This window comes from Eptatretus burgeri, chromosome 4 (genome assembly GCF_056783735.1).
Source record: "Eptatretus burgeri isolate ZD-2024b chromosome 4, Ebu_testis_v1, whole genome shotgun sequence".
Lineage (NCBI taxonomy): Eukaryota > Metazoa > Chordata > Myxini > Myxiniformes > Myxinidae > Eptatretus > Eptatretus burgeri.
Genome location: NC_140964.1, coordinates 23,588,333 through 23,616,009, shown reverse-complemented (window position 1 = coordinate 23,616,009; position 27,677 = coordinate 23,588,333). Strand labels below are relative to the sequence as shown.

Here is a 27,677-nt window from a genome sequence, read left to right as displayed (position 1 = left end):
CACAATAGTGTCACATTTCAGTGTTGCATGGTTTACTGGAATTTCTATGGCTCCACGTACAAGCTTCGTCATACATCACTGCCAGAGTAGTCCTCTTACCATAACCTTGATGGATATATTCACCGGAGTTCACAAGACTCTCTGACCATTGGCATCTTGAAATGGTCATGTTCGGAGGTTATCGAAACAACAAAGTTCATATTGCATTTTCATTCTGGTGTGAAATGTTAAACCAGATAAAAACGGTACCCCCAAAAATCTTTTATTAGTCCTTTTTTAAACCAGAATTGTCATGAACTGCTCAAAGGTACACAGCACGTGGACACGTTTATCGGTCGTGTAAATAAATACAAATCTTTGTTGCCAACAGCTAGCTGATAAAGCAAAATACTGTTCGGTAGAGGCAGGCGAGTAATGATGTGTTCATGCCATTCTGATAACACAGTCTTATTTAAAATTTACAGCACGTTTTATTTACAATCGGTGAAACGGAGTGACAATTTACAAACACGGGAATGTGATTGCTCTGAAAAGTTCCTGGTGGGAGATAATCACATGGCATTTCTCAAAAATAACTATTTCAAAGCGTTTTAATGTACATTGCACTATGAAAATCGTGGCGAAACATTGAAACATTTGGTTTAATATGCTCGTTACAATGTAGAGGTATTGTCATTTTAATAGTGCTGGAATTCCAATTTCTTAGTGGTCCGTCCGACTGTCATAATTTAATTATCGAAAACTTCTGATTGATTTTGAACTTGGGCTAATCCAGTTGAATATTCCGAACAATGATTTCTGTTGTCTGTATCTCAGCATCACTCTTGGCATTTTCCTTGAGAGCAAAGGATTTTATCATTAATTATCTATTTGATTGGAGAAGAGCATTCTTCAACTTACAGGATGGCAATAGAAAAAGGAAGGTGAAAATTAAGAAAAACGAAAACGCAACATGGTGGCTTCTAACAGCTGATAATCTGAAAGGTTGTGAATGCTATAATAATCTTTCATTTGCACGAAATGAGAGGATGCATGTCTTGATGACAGGATTTTTGGCACAACTGCAAACCGACATAAAATAGACCAGATATTTAAATAACTAAACGTTTGCCAGATCACACAATGACAACAATAATTTCACCATGGTAAAGATGTCACCGTATAAAACAAGACACAAAAACTCTAAGGAAATGAAAATAACTTTGCTATGATCTTGTTTTTTGTATAATAGTAAAAGTGGTGATAGATTTAAAACAGGGTGAATAGAATTCTACAATTATAAAGCTTGTTTTGATTTCTCTTCTTTTTTTATACAGCACAGTCGGCAGAATTTCTTACATAATCGAACCAATGTCCAACACTCTGCCAGAACCAAACTGTCTGTTCAGTTCATCCTGGTTTGTGACCAAATGACATTCCACAGTGTCTCTCTTCAGGTGAACATGATGAAGATTTCTCAACCCTCGATGCCCAGACTCTCTCAAAAGTTAACAATGGTGATTGCGGCGAGCAGGATGAGGGTGAGGCTCATCCTCGAGTGGCTGTGAGCAGAACCTGTGAGGGACACCATGGAACTCGATTTAATCATGACCACAAGTCAATGGTTTAGCCTCTTTTAATATGGAGTTTCATTCACTCATGCATATTTATACACTATTCAATAATGTCATAGCACATTCAGTGTCATAAAGAAACCTTTATATATGGGGAAAGAAATATTGCGTGAACAAACAGAATGAGTCCCAACACATCTCAAAAATAAATAAATAAAGACCAATAAAATGGCCATTTCTTTTTTGCAGGTTTCTCCTTGTGAAGGTAAAATTACTAATGAGATTATTTTGCCAACCCCAAACTTACTGCAATGGTCCCTGCTGTACACATTCTGTCTATTTCGCCTGCTGTAATTACTTTATGGCATGACCTTTAATTAGACTTATGACATTGAAAGCATAATGTTGACGTCCTTGATATAAAAGGAGTAAATGTGCACAGACATGTTCTCTAATTAAGCATCCTTCATAGCAGGACATAAACTGTGACTAAATCGTACAAAGGTTTGCAAGTGGTGTTGATAAGAGTGACTTTTTCTGCATGAATGTTAATTATTGTAAGTAAGATGATTCATAATAGTGCAATGTGTTCTACAAACTTTAATCACTCCTCATTCTCAGAAAATACAGCCACTCTTAACTATAGAGATCCTGAAAGATTTATTTGCGGAGAGAAATGACCACGTCATATAATCGCAGTTAAGAGTTTGGAACTTCTTGGATATATATTCCCTTTCCCTTCACGAAATAAATGGAGATCAGAACAAACGCTTTTAGTAAATCTGGGATTTAGATTGAGAAATGATAGGAATCAAAACTTCCACATGTGCTTGGTGGGATTATATTGATGTCTGCGTGCACATCCTTCCTCGTTCCTGCGAAGTACTCCTAGTAGGTGCTTAATATCTAAAGCCGTTCGGTAAATGCCACTTTGAAATCATTTTATTGCCATAGCAATGATTGCCATAAAGTTTGGCTTTTCATGAAAATAATGGGGGAATTATGCAAAAGCATGGTCGATGAGTTTAGTGTTACAAGCAGTTAAACTATACGGAATTATCATGCACTGTGAACTCTATTATAGTGTTCTAAAAAAGAAAAGTTCAAATCCTACTCGTGATCTTTTCATCCCCCATTAACCATCTGCTTCTCCATACAGGTTGCTATGTTTCCTTCCCTCTTCTCTCTCCACCTCATCCATTCATCCACTTGTTACATCAATGTGTTGTTCCACTACTCCACTCTATATGTGTTGACTTCCAACCTTTGTTAGCTCTTCCACAAGCCAATATTTTTAAATAAATAAGAAATCCACATCCTGTGTTGTATTTTGACGAAAACTGCTGTATTTAGCAATATTAGGGTTATATAATATGACTCGTATAAAAGCCCATCAAAAATGACTGGTTGAAATTATTTTTTTCGAAATATTCAGACTGGAAGATATGATGTTTTGCAGCAACAAAAAGTGGAATTTTAAAAATTCTACATATACAAATGTGACCATATTTTTTTTTATCTTCTGGGATCTTTCACTTTGAGGGTACAGCCTCATGAGTGTGCCAAAATCTGACGTCTCGGCCTAGTGTCTGGTGTGCTTATATCTTCTTTATTCATTAGGCATCCTACGTACATGCACATGTTGCACGTCACATGTAGTGAATTTCACCTTCCTAGGCCTTCTATTTTTTTTTTTAAAGTTTTTGTGCACCACCCATGAGCCCGGTTGCAAGTCCCCGTCTACATTTCCAATCGAAGAGATGTAATTACTCTTTTATGGAAAATGTTTTGAGTATTTTTTTTAATCCTGAAAAATAGACCAAAATGAATATGCAGTCATGTTAAAAGATTGGCCTTTAAAACACGACTTGAATCATCCTTATGAAGAGGGACAGGCAAATGCACATTGTGTTTTATAATCGTAAGATGTTCTGCGATAATGTTAAGCTGGCTGTCCCTTCTGCTATTTCGACATTAACGTTCCCATAAACTTTTCCCAAAAAGCATTCCTTTGGATTGACAACCTGGCCAGATTTCTAATTTCCTTTATTGGTCAAATGTAAGATTGATAGTTAAATCTCACCTTGCTAACTGTAACCATCCCTGGTTACTAACCCCAGCAGTGGCATGAGGCCTCCTGATCAGTGAGCTTACAATTGGATATCAGATCCATTGAAGATAGTTGGTTGGCAAATCACAAAATTCGTTTTTAATCCCGTTTTATACTTCGATTGGCTCTTTGTGCCATAATATCCAATGAAGTCACATGTTAACGTTTTAAATGAGCAAAACACGTCATAAACAAAATACATTACATTGACTGGTGGCATTAACACATTACTTTTGAACTTTAAACTGAGTGTCAAAATATAGCACAAAAGGCATAATAAAGAAAGAATATTTTGGATGAAACTTTTATATAAACAAGATGTATATTAATTCTACTCCAAATTTTCAAGAAGAAAAAAATCAATCACTTGCACTTCAAAACAAATATACATTTTATCACTGCAGACAAAATACAATGCTGGCTAAAGCTGCCACAGGAATTCAATATGGCTGCCTGTGAACTTTGCACTGACATTGACATTTTATAATATACCCAGGCCTGTTTCCGCACCTCCGGGAATGTTTTTCCGTGCTTGGGATGCTGCTGGCGTGGTGGGTGGCGTGGGCAGCGAGTGGATTTTGGGAGCTGATCCCAGAGGGAGTCGGGCGCTGTGGAGGGTCGGCACGGAAGCAGCAGGTGCTCTCCTCCCACCTGGGGAGCCGTTACTCATGAGGGGCCGTGCCTCTTGCGCCTTCAGGGGCGTGCAGGTTGGAATTGTCGGATGGGAACCGGATGTCGGGGGTGAGGGTGAGGTTCGTGGAGGGGGGGAAATCAGGACTGGGTTCTAGGAGGGGAACGGTATGTTTAATGCCAAGTGGAAATTCAACTAATGTCAGAGTGCCTTGAGTGGTGTCCCCAAATTTTTGGTGTCTACTCATTTGAGGAATTTGATTTTAAATTGATTTTGGCTGACACTTTTATGTTACCATATAATGGCAACATTCTCTCCTATGTTACGGAGTCAAAGGACTCTCTCTCTCTTCAGTGTTGTTCTCGCTGTTGATCTTTTCCTTAAAATTTGCACTGACAACCTTCCAAGTCTTCCTTCCAATCCGGCTGCATTGTAATGGCACATGTGGTACACACTTCCGAAATTACATTGTACCCTTCACATTACCTTGTTCAAATTCTACTCTGTTTCACCTCCTGCCATTTATCATTACCTGGCTCACGAGCATCACTCCTATCCGACTATATTCACCAACAACCTTTCATCGGTACTGTGTCCCAATGCCCTCCACCCCACTGACTTCCCTTCCCACCTTCATGGATGCATTCCATCCTCCCCATATGAGCAAGAAATTGATTTCTTGTGTCCATTCTCTGCCTTTCCTCTATATCTGTCATGACAACCTGCAGTTCCTGACACCATCAATTCCTGTTGCCCTGTTCTCTATGCCATCAAGTCCCTGCAGAGTCCCCACAACCCCTTCCCCCCTCCCACGACACCCTTCCAGGATAATCACTCACCTCAGTTACTGCCACCCACAGGAACCCTCCCAATCCATCTCCGCTAGTCTGGTTCCTTGTGCATCTTTTGCTCTGGCTCTCACTCGCTCTGCGATTGTTATGGATTTACTGTTGGATGTGAACTTTGAATTCTAAGGGAGGCTGAAATTATCATCAGTAATACTGACAATTAATGTCTAAACTATCAGCAGGGGTTTTTGACCATGGTAGTAAAATGTCAATTTGCTAGTTTTATGGCAGGATAACGAGGAGGAATAAAGCTTAAAGTGGAAATCTAAAGACAGACAATAACAATATATCTGGTGCACTTTCGTTTATGTGTCACAATGCTATGTTCTCACTAATCCTAGCTTTGCCATGTGGTGCAGCTAGTCCATATTTTTTAGCTATAATCCTGGATCTGTGTGAAATACCACCCGATCAGGAAAGTAAATCATTGCTCCCATGAACTATCAAGGCAGGCCAGCGGCCTCAACGTCACGGCTCATCTCACCTGCATGTCTCCTTGCAGGCGGCTGTCAATACGCAGGCGAGCCTGGGCCTTGTGCTCCTTCTTGACACCTCCACTGCGGTCATTCACCCTACATTCGTACAGGCCCTCGTCTTTCTTGCGAACATGCGATAGTTGCAGGTAGTTTGAAATGTTGCTTCCCATCACCTTAATAGCCTGCACAACAACCATCAGACTTACAATGATAATTTTGAATTATGGTGAGTGTTTGCTTGAAGTCAAGGAGAACAGTTGCACCACCTGTGAAACCTCCCTTTTGGCAGAAGCATTGCTTGTTAAACAGTGCCTTTATTAAATGGAATGAGTTCATTGATAGCTTTGGCAAAGTAACTCGAATTTTGGTGTTTGTTCAACTTAAGCCAACTGGGAAAGTGAACTCAGTTGTGTATAAAATGTCATGAAGCGATTCATTGAATAAGAATATTATCATAAGCGAGACCGTCAAAACAATGCGTTTTGAAACTGAGGGTAAAATATTTATATTGACTCAAATATGAAGAATAAAGAAAAAATAGTTGATGAAACTTCTGCTGAAATTGCTTATGATGAAACATTGCATTTCTCCTGGAAGCATCATCACATTGACATGTTAAAAGGTGATTTTGAGAGCTCAAGCCAAACACTTTCATGGAGGCAAGTCGCATTGTGTGTGTGTGTGTGTGTGTGTGTGTGTGTGTGTGTGTGTGTGTGTGTGTGACAGAGAGAGACAGAGACACACACACAGAGAGAGAGAGAGAGAGAGAGAGAGAGAGAGAGAGAGAGAGAGAGAGAGAGAGAGAGAGAGAGAGAGAGAGAGAGAGAGAGAGAGAGAGAGAGAGAGGTGGAGAGAGAGAGAGAGAGGTGGAGAGAGAGAGAGAGAGAGAGAGAGAGAGAGAGAGAGAGAGAGAGAGAGAGAGAGAGAGAGAGAGAGAGAGAGAGAGAGAGAGAGAGAGAGAGAGAGAGAGAGAGAGAGAGAGAGAGAGAGAGAGAGAGAGAGAGAGAGAGAGAGAGAGAGAGAGAGAGAGAGAGAGAGAGAGAGAGAGAGAGAGAGAGAGAGAGAGAGAGAGAGAGAGAGAGAGAGAGAGAGAGAGAGAGAGAGATAGAGATAGAGATAGAGATAGAGATAGAGATAGAGATAGAGATAGAGATAGAGATAGAGATAGAGATAGAGATAGAGATAGAGATAGAGAGAGATAGATAGATTTGCACTTCCTCTTGAAAGACAGTTTGCACACCATCAACAGGCATTAGATTAGCAACAAAGTGCTTTTCCACTTTTGTCAGACAGCTGTGGCTGGCACTTCATGGCAAGTGGCAAAGAGAAAGAAATAATTTGTGTTGGTATGAAGTTGGACTCTGTTGGGAGCATGTGTAATTATGCCTAACATTGTGGCGTTGTCTTTTTCTCTCCGGGTTTGAGGTTTTCACGCTCAATTTAGCATGCTTGACTGAAGTATTTATATTGCATCACTTGTGCATTCGTCATGCTATTTTGAAACTGCATTTTTTTGTTGAAGGGAATGCGTCGGCTCATTTGGTGTTGAAAACGGAAGTCATAAATTACATACTTCCTGAAAATGTTTGGGATAGGGTGTGATGTTTGGGTGGACTTTTTATATTAGCCCAATGTCAAACTCTTTGTGCCTTGCAGTGACAAATCCAGTCGAGTTGTTGATGACATTACATGATGTCATCTTCAAAATTGTTCATGCTCTTCCAAAAATCAATTGGCCTCTTCAAACAGAGCTGCAGAGAATTTGTTTGCTGGAGCACACGCTCCTTCCAATTCATTATTAAGGGGGACCTGTAGGACAGAATAATGCACAAATTTGTCGAACACAGTGCAGCTAAATAAAAAAAATAAAATCGGCACAGTTTGGAAATGCACAAACATTTGTTCAATAAGCTGAACATGGTGGTCCGTGTGGGTAAAGGCCCAGTCACACCTTGACGTTTTAGCCAGCTTATGCCGATTTTTGGAAAATTTGTCTAAAACGCTGATCTAAAACACGTCGAATACGTTATGGGTAAGTTTTGATAACATTGAGAGCACGCTGAAAAACACTGCCATACGTCGTTGTACGCTGGCTTTAAACGTTGTACTTTTCGGTTGTCCTCCAATTTTCCATGCTTGAAATTTTAAGACTTATGCCAGCGTATGACTCACACGTTCCGCATAACGCTGGCCATAACGTTGTAGGCACGTCACGCGATCGTTGACACACGTCGACACATGTTATTTGAAATGTACTCATAAGTCGAAACACGTTGAGGTAATGTTTAGCGTACCCGAAACTTATTTTTAACCTATGAGTTACATGTTGGACTCACGTTACGCGATCGGTGACACACATCGACACACGTTACTTGTAAGGTGCTCATAAGTCGAAACACATCAAGGTAATGGTTAGCGTCAGTGTTCCAGACTCCCTGGTTTTTTTTTTTTTAGTTTTTTTTTTCTTCCTTCCTTCGGTATGATGGTGATTTTGACACTTCGATTTCTAGTGCGGTTATAATATAATATAATTAATAGGCTGCCGCTCAACGATTTAAATCATAACCGCACTGTACACTGAACAACGTCATACCGAAGAAAAAAAAAAAACCGGGAGTCTGGAACACTGACGCTAACCATTACCTCGACGTGTTTCAACTTATGAGCACCTTACAAGTAACGTGTGTCGATGTGTGTCAACGATCGCATATCGTGCGTACAACTTATTCCCATCGCATGCGGAGCGTGTGTCATATGGCAAGTACGTCGTAAAATTTTCAACATGTTCAAAATTACAAGACGTACTCCACTTACTACGACGTATGATAGCGTACTTTAGCGTTCTATTCACGCATACCAAGCTTACCCATACCGTATTCGACGTGCGCCAGCGTTTTAGACGCATTTTTCAGAGGTTGGCATACGCTGGCAAGATCGCCAAGGTGTAACTGCGATGTTGACACTTCCATTTCTGCGGCAGGTATGATTTGAATCGTTGTGCGGCAGCCTTTTCATAACCTACGCCACGTCATCGTCGGCGATGCGTGCAGCGCGCTATGCATAAGTTAGACTATCGTTGGGCATAGGTTGTGAAGGCCGACAACAGGTTCAGCATTCGTTGGTATAAGTTATCTATAACACAACGAAACGTTCTGTGTCCGTTACTAATACGTTATGCATAAGACCAAGTCGTTATGAATACGTCCGAATCTTTAAAAAAAAAACATCAAAAGTTCAACGTAAGCCAGCGTTTTACATACATTTTAATACGTTGCCATTGCTGGCTAAAACGTCAAGGTGTGACTGGGCCTTACGCACTGAACTGATAGTCAAGCGAGCAAGCAATGTGGGCTTTTAATTTTCGTTCATATGCAGCACGTTGCTGCAGGTTAATGTTGCTTCTTACAAGGGTGTGAGGATGCTGCTGATGCAGTGTCCCCTTTCGGTTTGAGCATAATTTGGAACTTGTTCAGAGTGCCAGTGACAGCTTGACTCCTCCGCAAAAGGCACCGTGGAATCTTTATCATCTGTGAACTAATTCCGCCAGACGGGGCACCCAGTTTAACGTCCATCCAACATACGGCACAGATATTGATGCCTTGCCCTGGATGCGAAACACTATGACGACAGTTTATAAGCTGGTCCGAGAAATTGAATCGAGAGACGAGTGTTTGTGCTATCCAGATATAGATGGCGAGTGGAATGCTGGGTTTTACAGCATTGTGTGAATGGAAAATGACAGGAGAGTTCAAGTGGTAACGAGTTTCATTTTGAGCAAATAGTATCGAACTATAAAAATGTCTTCCAAGTGCTTTTCAGTTATGAGGTTTGATCATAAATAAGGGGTGGTAAGCTGCCAGCTGTTCAAACCACCTCACTCATTTTTGAATGTTAAAAATGTCACGTTATATTTTTTGAAGCGTTATTGCATTGGCTATCTTCCAAACTCCTGCATCTGGTCTGAAGCACGACTCGTTCATCCTTGGGTGGGGGCAGCGTTTCAGTTTCTTAATAACGGTTATTTGAATATTGTCTGCACGAGGTACTTGCAATGGTTGAAGGCACGACAATATTTAGAGATTTTTTTTTCAATTTTAGATGTACAGTACGTTTTATTTGTTTAAGCCTCACGTTTTGGGGTCTGCAGGACAGCTTAGATTGATGTGTACTTGCCTTTGAGCTGTGTAGCATGGGTTCGAAACTCGACCAACCTATAAACTGTCACCCTGGTGTTTTACAAGCAGGACGATTGTGCATCAATGTGTGCACCCTCCATGGATGGATGTGAAGCTCGAGGACCTGTCTGCTGGTACTGCTTCTTGGTGGAAGTTAAAGATCCTACCTTGTCTTTTGAGAAGAGGAGACAAGGTTATTTCTGACACCACAAACAAATTACAAATTTCCCACCCTGAGTGCTTGGAAGGCAACAACAGCCCACCGAACATAACCTTTACCGAGGAACTGCATCAGCAGCACCGATGCTCTGTCACTAGTGTGTTTAAGAATCTAATTTAATGATGAATACATTTTTTGGCATGACCTGAACTCTTGTGATTATTGTATTTGTGTAATTTTTTTTTGAACATATGCTGTCAAGACAGGACGAAACATGGCAGAGAACCAATGATGAGGATTATACTGTAGATCTGCACATTTCATGGGAGTAAAAGTGATTATAATTATCTTCCAAAAGGGATGTTTTCACAATGCAAAGCAGGTTAGAAATTGTACAAATTATGAAAATATTTGTTGAACATGACAGCAAATGGTTACTCACACTTATTTTGGTCGCCTCAGTGTTTGGAACCACCTGTGATGAAGAGAAAGAGTGACAAAATGGACGTGTGCACACAAACCTGCCATTATATATATATATATATATGCTAAATAAGTGCTGACTGACCTCTTGTGTTTCCAATGGCCGGAGGTGCTATCTACTTTGATGCAAATTTAAATGTTATTATAGAACCCAAATTAATTTCCAGCCCCCCAACCCCCCGAGGCCTCTACATGGGTTTAATGTAAGCATTTTTTTTAAAGGTTAAATTTATTATTATTACAATATCAGCATTTGAATGGTTTGGGCAATTTGTGATTTTAGAACATTTTTCTTGGATAAAATATTGTTGTTTAATATTAATAACATGTACATTGCTTAAGTCTGTGAAATGAAACTGTCAAGCTGTCACCCCTTGTTTAACATGGAAGTTAAGGCTCAGGGAAGAACTAAAAGAACCAGCTCTTTGCTGTAAGTGTAACCATCCTACATATTATATTTAAAATATTTAAGTAAAACACTTAAATCCAACAGAATGGTGCACAGGTGACTCACCTCTGAGCTATCAGACTGGGTTCAAGTGCTCCAGTCAAGACAGCTCACAAGTAAGTGAGTCACCTGCCAATCCGACTACAAAACGCATTGCTGAAAACTCAGTTTAGTTGCGATTGCATTTGTTTGGGGGTGCTTTGTCAAAAACATTGAATAATACTTTTGTAGCATTTTAATGCTAAAACACACTTATGGGTTATGAGTAATGCTATACTGAGTTCTCAATGTCAATATTTTTTGTGTCTTTATCCTAGTGCATTCCTAAAGGGACAAGAGGCTATTGTAATTGGTGTAGTGTGTGTGTGTGTGTGTGTGTGTGTGTGTTTGTGTGTGTGTTTGTATGTGTGTGTGTGTGTTTGTGTGTGTGTGTGTGTGTGTGTGTGTGTGTGTGTGTGTGTGTGTGTGTGTGTGTGTGTGTGTGTGTGTGTGTGTGTGTGTCCACATGAAGATATTCTTCAGCATAGATTGCTCATTCCCAGATCAACTGTAATCTTGACATCCTTGCAAAACTTTATCATTCTTGTTTCTGACATGTTATAATTTCTGCAGTATAAATGTTACATATTTGTTTGATTATTATTTCAGCATTATATGAACTTATATAGTCAAAAGACAGTCATGAAAAAAATGAAGGAGAGGGAGTAAAGACATTTAACGAAACAAAATTCAAATTATACCCACCAACCCCAACCACCCCCTTTCCTTTCACTTTACCACACAAACAACTTATTTTCTGGGATATTTGCAAATTAATTTATTTACGAATAAGCTATTTAATATGTAAATAGTTCCAAATGTTTGTGACAATTGTCATTCCTTAAGCTGTTTCAAAAGTTATAAAAGCAGGATTTGTTTTAGGAACTTTTTCAACTAATGAGTTTGTTAAAAGTTAAGTTTACAGAAGTCCTCATTGTGATAAGCTTAAATTATTACCTCCGCCACCGAAGGTTGAAGGAGCTTATGTTTTCACCCCTGTTTGTCTGTCTGTGAGCACGATGTCTCAAAACGTTTTGCACAAATTCGGACGAAGCTTGGTGGACAGATTGAGTGTGTAACAAGAAAGAATTGTTTCGATTTTGATGAAGATCCGGATCCGGGTTGAGATTCAAGAATTATTTTAACTTTCTTAGTTATGATCTTAGTGGGGCAACTTAGCTAAATAAAGCATAACAATTGTGCATTTTGTGAGGAAAGCACCAAGTTTGGCACACTAGTAGCCTATCATATGATGAACAGATTTGGATATTGGGCCATCTCAAATTCAGCCGCTGATGGCTGTGGCAGCCATTTTCCACTGCCATCAAAAATTTTGAGATGGCCCAATATCCAAATCTGTTCATAATATGTTAGGCGACTAGTGTGCCAAATTTGGTGCTTTCCTCACAAAATGCACAATTGTTATGCTAAGTTGCCCCACTATCTTCACTATTGAGAGATGTTGCCAAAAATGATATACTTTATCGTATATTTCAAAACGTTGTGGACGAATTATGACAAAACTTGGTGGATGAGTTGGGTAGATGACAAGAACAAGCTGATTCGATTTTGGTGTGTGGTTATGACGAATGGTCCAGATCCAGATCCGGCCTATCGGTGGGATACAAAACGTAAACTGTTCAGCCAGATGGAGGTATGCGCTCTACTGAGTACCGCTCTAGTTCTGCTTGTTATTTGTTTTTTTAAGGCTACATTGAAAAACTACATTGAAAAGGTAATTGCAGTTTTCTCAAAGATAACCTCACTTGTATTACCATGCGGACTCTTGCCAAGTTTTAAATAGAGGCCTTAAATATTGGTTTTACCAACAAGGATCAATTTTATCAAATTATTTTAAATATATTATTCGAAGAAAACGATGATATGATAACGTTACCACTTGAAATTACCTGGTTGTTGAAGGTCAAGCTGTTATTTATATTGAATGAAAATTCTGTCCAGTGGATGTTAAGCCGTAAACGGTAACTGTAACATATGAGGATCATTCAGAAAGTTTGTTGAACAAGATACTTACGACAGTCCAAGACATGTCGATGCTTTATCACATATATATTGAAAATTCATAAAATGTTGACATGTCTTGGAATATTGTGAGTATCTCATATTTTCATTTTGATATCCTCTTTCCTAGCTACTTTTATGAAACGTTGTTAACCAATGCTGGTGGTAGTGGTAGTACTCATAGCAGCAGCAGCAGTAGTAGTGGTAGTCTTTATTTAACAAGAATAAAATGTTTAATTTGAGGACTAATCTTACACATAACTGTGCAACAAGGGATGCTTCAAGAAGATGGATACATTGCAGGCACCCTCTGTTAAGATTTTTTTTTAAATGATGGATACATGGCAAGTGTCCAACATACAGGACCCTTGTAGAAAGTGTTGGTATGACACGTGGGTTAATTACTCCTCAGTTAAGAGGTGGATATTTGAATATAATACTACATTGGATGACTTGTAAGCTCAATCTTTGGGGGTACACACTCAAAAACAGTAAATGTATATTGTATGGCCAAGCATTTGCACCTTAAGGCAACTTCACCCTCTCACCCCCCCCCCCCCCATCTACTTTCTTAACAATCCTCTTGAGGAAATCGTGGGTCTCACTATCAGCCATGATCTTCCTTGAGCAAATCACATTTCAAAGTTGGGTTTGAGGGTAGTGGAGTAGCGGCTAAAACCCAAATCCTATCCAGGTTCCTTCTGATGACTCCATCTTTGCTCTTTACTTCTCGGGGTTCTTTCTAACAACTCCAATGCAGTATTTGGTCTTCCATTTGATTGGCCTCCAAAGTCAGCCACCGACAGGGAATCCGCCATCATATAAAGTCGTTCCTTGGCCCACGTGAACTCCTATCCACCGACAGAGCTTTCATCCAAAGCTTGATGAAGTACTGCTCTCCCATCTGGGCTGGCTCCGCTGCTTCACATCTTGCTCAGCTTGTCACCAGGGAAACCAGAGCCTGCAAGACGATTTGAATCTCCTGCAATGAAGTTGAGTTGATGGGCCTATCACTTCATCATCACAGACAGATCGCTGGTCTCTTTTCTTCTACCGCCTCCTTTCTAGTCTCACACCTTCTGCTCTTTCCATGCCTTGTCCCCCCCCAGGTTTCTGCAGGGCACACACAGTCCACCATCAACCACCTTCTGCTGAAACTACCTAAATCCAGGATCACTGCTCACCTGCACTCTTTTGTTCCTCTAATTTCTTCCTCCCTATGGAACCAACTTCCACATTTTCTTCAATCTCATTCTTCCTTCCAGATCTGCAGCCAGCTGTTCACCACCATCTCAGATCACCCCCAATCCAAAACCATGATAGTTTCTCCCCCTTGTAAACACCACCCCAACCTCACTTCAATCCCTCCCTCCTCCTTTCAATGTCCAGTTATCCCTCCTGAAAGTTTTCGACTGTATCCATTTTATCCACCCAAAGCATTTTCTCCTGCTGCAATTCCTTCCCACACCCATTGTTTGTCCAAGTCTGCCTCGATTTTGGCTTTCAACTCTGCTGTTGGTGCCCCCCCTTCCCCCCCGCTCTCTCTCTCTCTCTCTCTCTCTCTCTCTCTCTCTCTCTCTCTCTCTCTCTCTCTCTCTCTCTCTCTCTCTCTCTCTCTCTCTCTCTCTCTCTCTCTCTCTCTCTCTCCTGTTTATTTTGTCCTTTGGTGTCCTGATCTGTTTCGTGCAGTCGCTCTTTCAGGATCCTCAACTATGTATAAAAATTTGCATGTGCATTGCTTTGACAATGTTCATACGACTGTGTACTTACTCAGCCTTAAAGTAAGATTCTGCCCCTTTGAGTATTGTTATATCTATTTTTTGATTGAGTGAGTGAGTGTGTGTGTCTGCATGCAGGTTTGTACTCAATCAACTTTGTATGAGAATAATGTGCAGCAAAACAAGTTCTTCGCACAAAAAATATCACATGAATACAATCACATCCATAATGTGTAGGGCTGGTTCAACACACAGGTGGTTAAATCACTCTGGAAGGATCATCAAACGAATTCAAGTCTCTTTCTATGGTGAGCTACTGGAAGAGTCCCATGGCCTCGAGGTATGTACACCCACCTCTGAGCTGTCTCGACTCAGCTATAAACTGCCTGCCTGATGTTCCGCAGGTAGGGCCATTCATCATTGTGTGTGTCATCCCTTGGGTGGATGTTAAACTATGCGTCTTGTCTGCTAATATTAATCATTGGATGGTAAATATCCCACTGTGTCTTTCATGAAGAGTAGGTGAGCTATTGTCAGCATAATGAGCAAATTCCAAATTCCTGCTCCCACCTTCAGGGGGGTATTGCATCAACAGCACAGCTGTGCCTCCAGCAAATGATGCTACCTGCAACCATGTACTGCACACTAAAGAAGAAGAAGGAAGAGGCTCCATCTCTTGAACTTCAAGTCTTCACCATCAGCCGTGACCTTTCTTGAGCCAATCATGTGGCAAAGCTGTCTCCCAAAGTCAGCCCCATATGGGGAATCCTCTAGTTTGAAGTCATTCCTTGGAAAATCAGAATTACTTATCACCTACATGGCCTTATATTTAGCTGAATGGAGTACTGCTCTTCCTTATGGCATGGCACCACAACTTCACATTGTTCTCTCCTGGATTCGGTGGCATCTCAACCTCTCAACATTATTGGCATCTCACTGGCTGTCCAAAGAGGTGATTACAAAAACAGAGAGGACACAGATATGTGTCCTCTATGTCTTTATCACCTCTTTGGCCAACTAACCAAGACTTTGGACTGTTTATTTTTAACAACTTTGGGATAGCTCCCTCTGCTCTTTCAGCACGATGACCCTCCTCTGCTACGCCAGGATGCAGAGATTCTTCCAGAAACCCCCTTTGGGTTAAGCTCTCAAAATCCAGGCTTTCTGCACCCCTAAACTATCTTCCTCTTTTCTTTCAATTGTGGAACTGCCTTCCATTTTCTGTTCAATCACACTTTTCCCACCAGGGCTTCAAGCAAGTGGTGCACAAACCAATCAATATAATCCCCCATCCTGACTCGTAAGTTTTTCCACACCCATTGAACCTATCTCGTCCAACTAAATCTTCTTGTAGATTTCTGTTTCCTTCTCTGCTCTCTCCCCTCTTTTCCTATTCATATTTATTCTTTCCCTTTCTTGTTGTGTCCAACTGTGGCCCAATTGACAGTTTGGTGCCATTTTACGCTTTATCTCCTCACACTTCCATGAGCCAGATGCAAAAAGTATTATTTAAATTCAAACAGACAAATTTTGCTTCATTTTTCTATCTGTACAAACTGGGATGGAAAATCAAAAAGTTTGTTCCCCACCCATGAATGGTAACTTATCAAATCATTTTTTGGTGGTTGGGTCCAATTTAGACGATGCTGGCTTTTACAAAATGCTTTAGACGTCATCGCCTTGAAAATGGGAAACATCGCGAAAAAGATATTTTGGCAGTTTCTTATACACATTGCTTGTGGAAAATGATGCCACAGGGCTGATGGTCATTACTCGACCAATTTCTGCATCAATAACACCTTTTAGTTTCCACACTTTGCCAATTGTCACTCAGCTTTCTTCTGCAGTGGCTTTTATCCACAAGTTCTTTGATTAGAGGATTATTACTGTGAGGTTAACCATTATGTATTGGTTTTGTTAAACTCCATCATGCTCACTATTGAAGCCACTACCTTCCTAACAACCGAAGTTCATGACATGTTCATCAAATGTGAAAAGACATCAACAATGCAAGAATAGGCTCATTGGTAAACGTTGATATCTTTTAATTTTGGATCAGGTGGAAGACTAATGTATGTCTGGTGTTGGCTTAACGGTTAAGGTAGCTGGCTTAAGATATTTGGGTCTTGAGTTTGAGCCTCTGTCATGCCATTGAAATAACATGAGGTGGGTTAATTCAGCCTGTCACCCTTCTGAGGTCGGTGAAATGAGTACCAGCTTACTGGGGTAATAAGCCATTTGAGTATCCTGCATTGGAGTGGCAACCTGTCCAGGACTGTACTCCTCAGCCAAATTAAACTTCCTTGGCATCCCTATGTGCCTCATGACGTGAAAGGAATGTTTTATTTTTATTGTTACAAGATTAGTGTAAGATGTGATATTTAACGTGCACCTGTTTGGTCTTACTTGCTCAACCAGGCCACCCATTTATAAAGCTTAAGTTTTTTGAACACATGTCAAACTGTTTATTTTAATAATGCATAAACCTTTGCTTCCAAAGGCAGCAACTTGGTAACAAGGAGCTCAAGGTGGAATTCAAATGGAATAAATTCAAAATCTAGTGACAAATAATATTGTTTTGAAGTTATGAGTTTGTGATCTCAGAGCATATCTTTCTATAGAGCAGAGCCGCTCATGGCTCTTATAGGTGATCATAAATAGGAAGGAAATGAATGAATTATTGTCCATATGGCATTGCAATTACTTGTTAAACGGTTTACAAAGAAGCACATTACTTGAAAGATTGAATTTTGCATCAACATGCATTGCCTCATAGATTGGGAAATGGGAGATAGAAATCACAAGAAAAGGAATGGCATAATTTAAATAACAAAACAAGCGATATAACCTTTTTACAATGACAAATCTGGGAAGCAATTCTCTCAGTCATCTTTCCTGTGCCTAAGATACAGATGAGAAACACGACAGCACAAATGTAAAATAGTGACTTCACAATATCAAGGTTGGGTTTGCAAACCACAAAAGATAGGAAGCTTAACCACAGGAAAGGATTGTTGGTGCCCAGCCATATATCACAAATAAATCAAAGGAAAAGGAGGAATATAAAAAGTCTATAGTCTGTGCCATATCTTCACCCCACCACGATAACAGTACATTCCAATTTCCCCAAACACGCGAAAACACCAACACGTTATGTCATGTGTGACTGCTGAGTGCAGCCATACAATATCTGAAAAAGGAATACCCAACCAGCTACTCCTTAAAAGCCTGAAAGTGGTGGAAGGATTTTTTTTGTCATTTAATTGTTTGCTTATTTAATTATTTTACATTGACCTAAGTATTACCGTTGGAACTTTCACTTAAATCATATGCAAGAAAAAGACATTAGTACACATTATTGTACCACTGTATTAATTATGACAGGAGACAATAGATATTTACATATGGTACATGGGAATCAAACTTGGGTTTCCCATATCATGAGTTATGGGATCAGATGTGTGTATGTATATATATATATATATATATATATATATATATATATATATATATATATATATATATATATATATATATATATATATATATATATATATATATATATATATATATATATATATATATATATATATATATATATATATATATATGTATATATATATATATATATATATATATATATATATGTATATATATGTATATATGTATATATATATATATATATGTATATATATATATATGTATATATATATGTATATATATATATATATATATATATATATATGTATATATATATATATATATATATATATATATATGTATATATATATATATATATATATATATATATATATATATATATATATATATATATATATATATATGTATATATATATATATATATATATATATATATATATATATATATATATATATATATGTATATATATGTATATATATATATATATATATATATATATATATATATATATATATATATATATATATATATATATATATATATATATATATATATATATATATATATATATATGTATATAAATATATATATATGTATAAATGTATATATATATATATATATATGTATATATAAATATATATATATATATATAGATATATATATATAAATATATATATATATATATATATATATATATATATATATATATATATATATATATATATATATATATATATGTATATATGTATATGTATATATATATATATATATATATATATATATATATGTATATGTATATGTATATATATGTATAGATTAATATGTTCATTTTTTTGTCCAAAAATATTTTTTAAATGGTGGAGGGAAGAGTCAAAAAGTATTGGTGGAGGCAGTACAAATTAAGACTGGGAGTGAAATCTATTATTATCGGTGTTAAATTATTCCTACATTATGCCCTTTCAGATAACCTTCATGGCAAACGCTCTAATAATTCAATCAAGCTTGGAAACCAGGTTGGCCAGACCAGTTGGTCACGGTTCGTTTGAGCTGTGCCATTTTTGAAACTTCTGGTCTTTCAGAATCCTTTGATTTGCATGATTGTAGAGATAAAAGCACATACCGCTTTTATATATCAGTCACTTCGTACATGCAAATCTATCATTCCTGCAGTTAAATGCACGAGTTCAACTGATTGATCAAAAATATATTTAACCAATATTAAAAGGAGAACAGCACACGGTAGAGCACATACCTCTGCCAGGTTGAACAGCTTACATTTTGTATCCTACTGACAGGCCAGATCGACAACCAAAATCGAATAAATTCATCCTTGGCAGACACCCAACCTATGCACAAAGTTTCTTCTGAATCCGTCAATAACTTTTTGGGATATCATGCTAGATATCGTTTGTAACGCAATCACTCAATGGTGAAGAATCACTTGAAAAATTCGCGGATTCTGGATTCGGATCTAGATCTTCACCAAAATCGAATCAATTTGTCCTTGTCACACACCCAACCACTCCACCAAGTTTCATCTGAATCCGTCAATAACTTTTTGAAATATCCTGCTCACAGACGGAGACAGACAAGGGTGAAAACATAACCTCCGTCCACTTTCAGTGGCGGAGGTAGAAATACAATTCCAACATCCCAATCCCAGTTTCCAGATACATGTTACCAGAAGAGAGATCTTTTTATTTTTTTCATTACATTGAGGTTCACATCTTATTATTTTGCAAGTGATCATGTATTTTTGATCCACTAATTCTGCTAAACAAGACCACATTATCTTCCTGAATACAACATAATTGCGGTCTTACCTCAGATTTAGCTCCTTTTTTATTTTCCAGACAGCCACTGATGCCAGGCTGACTCAGGCTAGACACCCTGCCAGCTGCACCGACGGTTCACCAGATTACAGTCTGGTGTCAGTGGCTATCTGGGTTACCTACAAACTGTGCCCCTGAGTCCTATTCTCTAATATCTGATTAGTTTCATAGCCACATCCTCAGGGATGATGCAAACAGCAGTCAGATGCTGTGTATATGAAAAGTAATCTTCCTTTCTATAATTTATTTGTTTATTTTCTCATAACCAGACCTAAAAGTTGCTACACAATGAACCCTCTGTAACGCAGCTATCCAACAAGGATATTAAAACTAAATGCAAATGCAATACTCTAGATATGTCCTCGCCTGATGTATAACCAGTACATTTTGATATTTTTTCTGCAGTGATCTAAGGCTTACCCCTCATGATCGATGCATTCTAGAATCCCATTTTAGAATGAATAACTGCTTGCTCGTGCAGGCTAATGCCAATCTGCAACGGCAGACCAGTAGAACAATGGATGAAACCAACAGGACATTGACTGCGTATTCTAACCACCGTGAGAAGCAAGGATAATTAGATGCTTACAGAGTTAACCCTTCTGTGAAGCAAAATAGGGATTCTCAACGTTTGATTTCATCTATTCTTCTAGAATCCCATTTGCCTAATTTCTTGCTCTCTGACAATGCCCTCTCTGCTTGAGTGTTTTTTTTTTTTCCAATCACAATTATATTTTCTCCTGGTATTCTTGAGATTTTTTCCTGGGCAACCTGATGCACAGAATTCTCCCTTTTGGAAAATAATCTCCAACCTTGTTCTTTCAACATTTTTTCCCTGTTTGGTAAAATTTTCAAGGTTTTCAAAAGAAACACAGGAATAATTTTATCACAAAGAAAATTTTATAAAAATGTACATAAAAATGTTATTAAATGTGCAGCTTCTAAAAAATGTCAAAAATATTTTTTGAGAAGATGAAAAAGTCAAACTAATGTATGTGGAATTCGAAATATGTTTCACTTCATTGAAGTTCTGATGTATTTCACTGTATTTCATCATCATCGAGTCAACAATTTCCCCATCCTAACAACATGCATTATTTTATTTTCCTTCCTCCCATGTACTGTATGTCTCCAATCTTCCTGATCACGTTTTACATCTAACATAAAATCTCCATCTTTTCAAATGTAAAGCAAATTCATAATTTTGATATTTTTGCTGTGAGTTCATGAATCATCTAATCTCCTTCTTTGGAAACTGTCTTCATATGAGTTAAGTGTTGCATTCATCACATGTAACACTGACTAGTAAATTAATTCAACAAAATAAGAAATCACACAATATGGGCAGGTCAGCAGCTTATTCCTTTGAAAGATTTTTATGCAAAAATTAATTATACCTTTCCATTCATTATCTTCATAAGAATAACAAAACGAAAGCGGAGAGATTATTTGATGACAAGAGGGAGGAGATTGAGAGGATATAGGAGAATAGTGAGGAATTGGAGGATGTATGAGATGTATATATTTTTGTATATACTGTATGTATATATATATATATATATATATATATATATATATATATATATATATATATATATATATATATATATATATATATATATATATATATATATATATATATATATACACACATATATTTATCTCCTAATGTCTCTGTTCCCCACGGGTTTGTCCTTGCTGTGCATTGTGTCTTAACCCTCATTCGAGCCTCGACAATGTATACAAAAAAAAAAACAATTTCTTTAAACTCAGCAAGTTCAAACAAATCTGATTGTCTCATCACAGTCCTGAGAATAATATTTTTTTCTTGTTAAGGAATACTCATACTTTAGTTTAAACAAGTCTGAAGACGACGATGGTTCACGAGCGGTATTTGACGATGTAGATTGTCTCAGAAGTCAAGGATGAGACAATGTGATAATGTTTGACCAAGTTATAAAAATGATCAACATGATGTGGTACGAGTGACAGGTTATTAGCTGCAAAAATGTCGAAAACCGGGTTTCGTTCAACAACTTAAAAAATTTGACCTTTGCATAACCTTTAAAGGTCCCAAAACAATGTTGTAGACATTTAAATAAGGAAACAGGATACGTGCTATAGCTTATTGGAGTTAGTTCGTTGAAGAAGGTCGAAAACCCGGTTCGATTCCCACAACTTTGAAAATTTGACCTTTCTGACCTTTAAAGGTCAAAGATCAAGGATTATGACCTTTGGTGCAAAACTTCCTCTGGAACATTCCAAGAACAATATAACGTCATATAGGCTAAATGGCATTTCGCACTCATCGGATTATCCATACTTTGATTAAATCAGCGTAAAAACAAACTTGGAGGGGGCGCCACGGGCAACGTGTTCGAGATAGAGCAAAATGGTTTCAAGACTTTAGGTGGGGAATGACCTCAAGATTATGCATAAAAATATTGTCATCCTAGCTCTCAAAGTTTGGGCGGTCGTATGATTTTTATGTCAAAATGCGAAATTTTCTAAGTTCGTGACCTTGTGACCTTGACCTTGTGACGAAAATGAAAACTCGAGCTCTGTGGGGCTATGCAGGTGCCATTGGTCTAACCAAATACCGAAACCACTGCCAAATTCGACAAACCCCTCGGAGAAGATGGATTTTTATGTCAAAATCGCAATTTTCTAAGTTTGTGACCTTGTGACCTTGACCTTGGGACGAAAATGAAAAATCGAGCTCTGTGGAGCTATGCAGGTGCCATTGGGCTAACCAAATACCAAAACCCCTGCCAGATTCGACAAACCCTATAGGAGAAGATGCAAATTGAAATCGGCTACCTCCGAAAAACACAATTCGCAATTTTCTAAGTCCGTGACCTTGTGACCTTGACCTTGGGACGAAAATGAAAAATCGAGCTCCGTGGGGCTATGCAGGTGCCATTGGGCTAACCAAATACCGAAACCCCTGTCAGATTCGACAAAACCCCTCGGAGAAGATGCAAATTGAAATCGGCTACCCCCTAAAAACACATGTTTTTTGGGCATGGCTCCACCCATAATGGGCGCACCATGCCCATTTTCAGGAAAACATAACTAGATCATGATATAAACCTCCCACCAAAATTTTGTCAGGATCGGATCAAAACCCACTGAGCTATGCTCGGGACAGACAGACAGACAGACAGACAGATAGACATACAGACAGACAGACACAAACAATAACAAATATAGTGGTCACTTATTTTTTTCGTGAAAATATTTTTTTGTGAACCAAAAATAATTATCTCTACCCTGCTAACCAACCTGCTTTGAATTCCACAGTCCTAGGCAAATACAAGCCTGATAAAAGGTTCAATTTGAAACTACACTTCTTTTTAAAAAGTACTAATCTCAGCAATTATTGCATTGGGCATTAAGCAATGCTAATGTGCCAGCCGACTAAGCTGGTGGCCTGCAGATTGTACCAATGAGGTCATCGGTGGTGGGAGGGTGACATGGAGAAGGAGGAGAAATTTTAATTGGTTGGTTTTTCTTTTGTTTTTCTTTTACCACAAATTAACCCCCATTGACCTTGCCTTTGATTCAAAAGAAACATAAAAATCGTGATAGTTCATACAATTAAGGAGAAATGTTAACTGAATTAATGATATCTTGGAAGAGGATTCAAAATCTCCATAACATGCTTTTTCTCATTAGATATGTGGGGGTGGAATTCTCTCCAGAGATTATGTGTTGGGTCATGGACTGCGAGACGATCAAACCGGAACTGCATTGTTCCATACGTTTTCCAATTATAACGCTGGAATTATAACCTTCATCTGTTCACACTAATTATCACATGAAATAGACAAAGACAAAGGTAGAAAATACTGTACTCTATTCTGTCTTGGTGTAGCCATAGCAATGCCAGGATATTGAAAACTCAGCCACTTCCATAATTTGTGTTTTGAGAAATGGCCATCTGTCACACGTCGACTGTATACAATTGTTTTCAATAGGTTTTTGGCCAATGTATAGACACCCTCTTTCTCTCGACGCCTTTTGTTCTCACCCTCCTTTATACCCATTTGCAGGTTTGTTTGGTTAGTTAATCCCACCGTACCCTTTGTGTACATTATGTAAGGCCGGTGAGGCTCGTGTACGTAGCATACGTCCCCAATGAGCACTGAAGATGGACGGTAGGTGGCGACGAAATCAACATTACAACGTGAAAAAGAGAAAAAGCTTAACAGAACACGAAATGGATGCAGGTTTTATTGGCGATAGCGAGTCGGGAGAACTATAGACACCGGTGTTTAATCCCCCACCTGCGGCGAGGCGAACCTAGAACACCATCTTATATGCATCCAGAAAATCAAAACATTGGCCTATTGTCTGCCTGATATAACAGGCTTATCATTTTGTTCTATCAGATATCAATTTGCACATTGCTTCACACCATGCTCTAGCGATAAATGGATAACAAATTAAATTTCATCCCATCAAGAGTTTCTGTTAGAGTTCCTTTGCTAATTTGTACATTTGTTGTTGTTCTTAATGCTTTATTATTACTATTATTGTCGTTAACATCCTCAACATGTACAAAGTATTGTAGATCTAGAGATTCTGTTAAGCCATAAAGTAGTGACACAGTGGTATAATGAGCTCCTTGTCAGCAAGTTGTGCAGTTCATGGAACAACTCCCCAAGGAAAGCAGATGCAACAGTTCACTGCGCAATATAAAAGTCATGAAACATAACCCTGGCAGGTGTATGATGGTGTCTTGGAAAAGCCCTGCTTCATCGAGCGCATCGTTCATCGACTGGAGCGGTTAAGTCAGTTGTTTAATGGATATTTCATTATTTTGAACTTTAAGATGCTACCTGACCTTTCAAACAATTGTGGGATTTTAGTTTGAGCAAAGATTCATTGATGTAATGACCTTAAATCTTATATCAATACAGTACTAATATAATCCTGGTGACTGTAGATGTCAAAAAACAACATAACTAACAATCCAAATCCATCAAGGCAATGCATTGGTGAAGGAATGAAAGTATAATTGCAATTGGTTGAAACTAACAGCAATATTGTGTGATACCATGATGGGTGCTGTATGTAATTGGTATCAGACTGATCAGTGGGGAAGGGCGTTCATCAAGGTTAAGATTTTTTTTTTTGTGCAGACGGTTATTTTATCCCCCCCCCGACTGAGATAACCAAACATCTTGTCAGCTCTGTCTGGAATAAATTTCTGCTTAGTGACCCAACCTTGCTGTCGCTTTGTTTTCTTTGCTCAAATGACAGTGATGTGAGTACCTGAGTGCGCTTGCTGGGAAGTCGGGATCGAGGTCCGTGAGACGTCCGGTCCGTGTCGCGTACGTGCCACCATTGCATCTCAATGGAATGTGCAGGTTTGTCTCCACCTTGGTAAGCGCAAGTCAATATTACGTCTTCTCCTTCAACCACTGACACATCCCGTGGTACGTTGGTGAACTGGCCTGCACGGAACCGACAAACAACAGTCGCCATGTAGCCCGAATCATTCAAGTGCAATGATCGTGCAACACAAGTCCAATGAGGGTATCGTGTTCTTGTTTAAAGTAGAATCAGTTAGTGCAGCACAGCATTGTGCTCGTCGCCCTTAGTGCAGTCCCAGTTCGACAGGGCATTTTTACACTAACAAATACAGTGCTGAAACGAGCCGCATCTTTTGCTCTCTTTTTCTTTTTTAGTGCGTTCGCTTGGTGCGTGCCACTGGATTAATTAACGTGCCGAGCTGAGAAAACCGTTTCCATTGGGAAGTTCAGAAGCATAGAGCATATTGCCAGATCGCTCGTCTTGTGCCATCCTTGATTTCCCAATGGCAGAAGCTTTCATAGGTGTCAGGTTGAATTTTGCATCATTCCATTTGATGATGGAGCCTTCCTGTCTCGCGCAGACCTTGTTATAAGGATGAGAGGAAGGATGGAGTGGTTGTCGTAATTATCGGTTACTGATCAGTTGTTGCTGTTGCCACTGCCATGTGTGGCTTCGAGGCACCGTCACTAAACCGACTTGGTGGGCATGTTACGCTTTTTGAGTCGATCTGCAGTCGATTATTAGTTATCTCATGAGATCCTAATTCCTCCATGATCCTTGACACTATGTGCGAAAAATTACTTTAGGAGATCGGTTCCGGCCAAAATTACGCTTTCAATATGAATTGTGTGATGAAACTGATGCCAACATATACCGGTGCACCCCTCCCCCCCCCACCCCACCCCATGGGCTTAACCATACATTTAATATCTCAAAAGGACAACCTTGGTCCAAGCAGGTGCACAATTCTTTAATATTATCATATATATTTCACGAATAAGGTGGGAAAAATGCACCCCACCCCCTTCTCATGTATCTGTCGGTATGTATACATATATATATATATATATATATATATATATATATATATATATATATATATATATATATGTGCATTCCTTCCACTCAAACATTGTTGGTATGTAACTCCCCACAGCCCCACCCATCCCCTCCCTCTTTTGCCAGAAGAGCCCTAACTTACTGTGGATTTGTAGCAGAATTGACATAAAAGGCAATAATTTGTTCATGTGGAGCCGCAGACGCACCAGGGGGTCATCATTGCGAGTGCGCTGCGAAATATGGAGCCGCTGCAGAACCATGCACTCGCTTTTGACTTAAAGGTGATATTAGGGAGACCAAATCAAGTGGTCTGCCTTAAATGTAAGGTGATTTGAACTAAAACTGACAATATTGACACACTATAACAATGAAGTGCACGGCTGAACGATGTCGGTGAGAGTGCAGCCGATCACTGACCGTGCGCACCAAAGCCGAGATGTACGTGCGCCATCAGGCAGACGCTCAGTGCAATGGACAGCATCATCTCGCAACTCCACGGGTCAGGTCCTCGAACAGGAATCAAAGATCGGGAGAGACACCAACACTATGTTCAGTTTGGACCAGCTCGGACACCACAGCACATACGCCGTCCAAAGTGCCTCCTCCTCCCTTCTGCAGGGTCTTTTCCCTTCTTCTTCACACTCTTTCTCTCTCGTCTCTGCACCACTGCCGAACAGCCTCTTGGTAAGTGCAGTGTTTTGAGCACCCGCGCCTGCCCACCAGCATCCACAGCACAGGATTAGCCAAATGATCGACCGGGTCCAGCCTGCTTTTTGCATTTCCACCTGCAAGCTGTGCGCGGACTTGGTGAATTTCCAACATTCTCCATGGAGGTGATGCGTTACATAATTTGGAGTGCTATTTTATTCAGGGTGTGAAAGGGTTGTGGTCGGGGGGTGAGATGGGTCGCATTGTTGCTTCAAAATCCAAGCGCAAGTTCAGCTGGATTAAAAACACATCATCAATAACAATCACAGCACTCCGCTGCATCGTGCGCATCTCGACCATTTCTCTTCGGCACTCTCTACTTCTTTTTTTTTTTTCTCAATACTTCAATTCAAAGAGGTGAATCACATCTGCCAATAAGCATGGACAACAAGTTGGCGATCACATTAATCAGGCGTTGTTCGATGATGTTTGCGTAAATGCACAACAAAGCATCACACGATGATTTTCATCAGTAATCAAGATGCTCTTACCTATTGCAGAATAAGAAGCCTCCTCCCCGATTGCACTTGTGTGTACGTGTTGTGTACGTACTGAATGAACCCCTGTATTTGATGTTCTCCGAAATGGCAGAGGTTCGTTGTTCCAAGCACCACCACGCGTAGCAGGCGTCCGGTGCTCGGTCCCGTGCGC

General features: G+C 39.1%; 1 protein-coding gene and 1 long non-coding RNA gene across 2 annotated transcripts in view; one reads left to right on the top strand and one right to left on the bottom strand.

The window, feature by feature from the left end:
- The window catches only part of LOC147027628 (uncharacterized), a 19,413-nt gene extending 7,207 nt beyond the window's left edge, over positions 1-12,206 (top strand). Inside the window, exons 3-5 of the long non-coding RNA XR_015057140.1 lie at positions 4,160-4,370; positions 5,645-5,764; positions 9,863-12,206. This is a non-coding gene — a long non-coding RNA (uncharacterized LOC147027628). The remainder of the gene's footprint in view (positions 1-4,159; positions 4,371-5,644; positions 5,765-9,862) is intronic.
- LOC147027627 (V-set and transmembrane domain-containing protein 2B-like) lies at positions 242-27,677 on the bottom strand. Its single transcript, XM_085877157.1, has 7 exons — positions 27,518-27,677; positions 26,736-27,030; positions 25,218-25,399; positions 10,396-10,428; positions 5,627-5,800; positions 4,174-4,354; positions 242-1,554 (listed from the first exon to the last, which is right to left on the bottom strand). Exons 2-7 carry the CDS (start codon positions 26,800-26,802, stop codon positions 1,481-1,483), a joined length of 711 nt encoding a protein of 236 aa, XP_085733283.1. The 5' UTR covers positions 26,803-27,030; positions 27,518-27,677; the 3' UTR covers positions 242-1,480.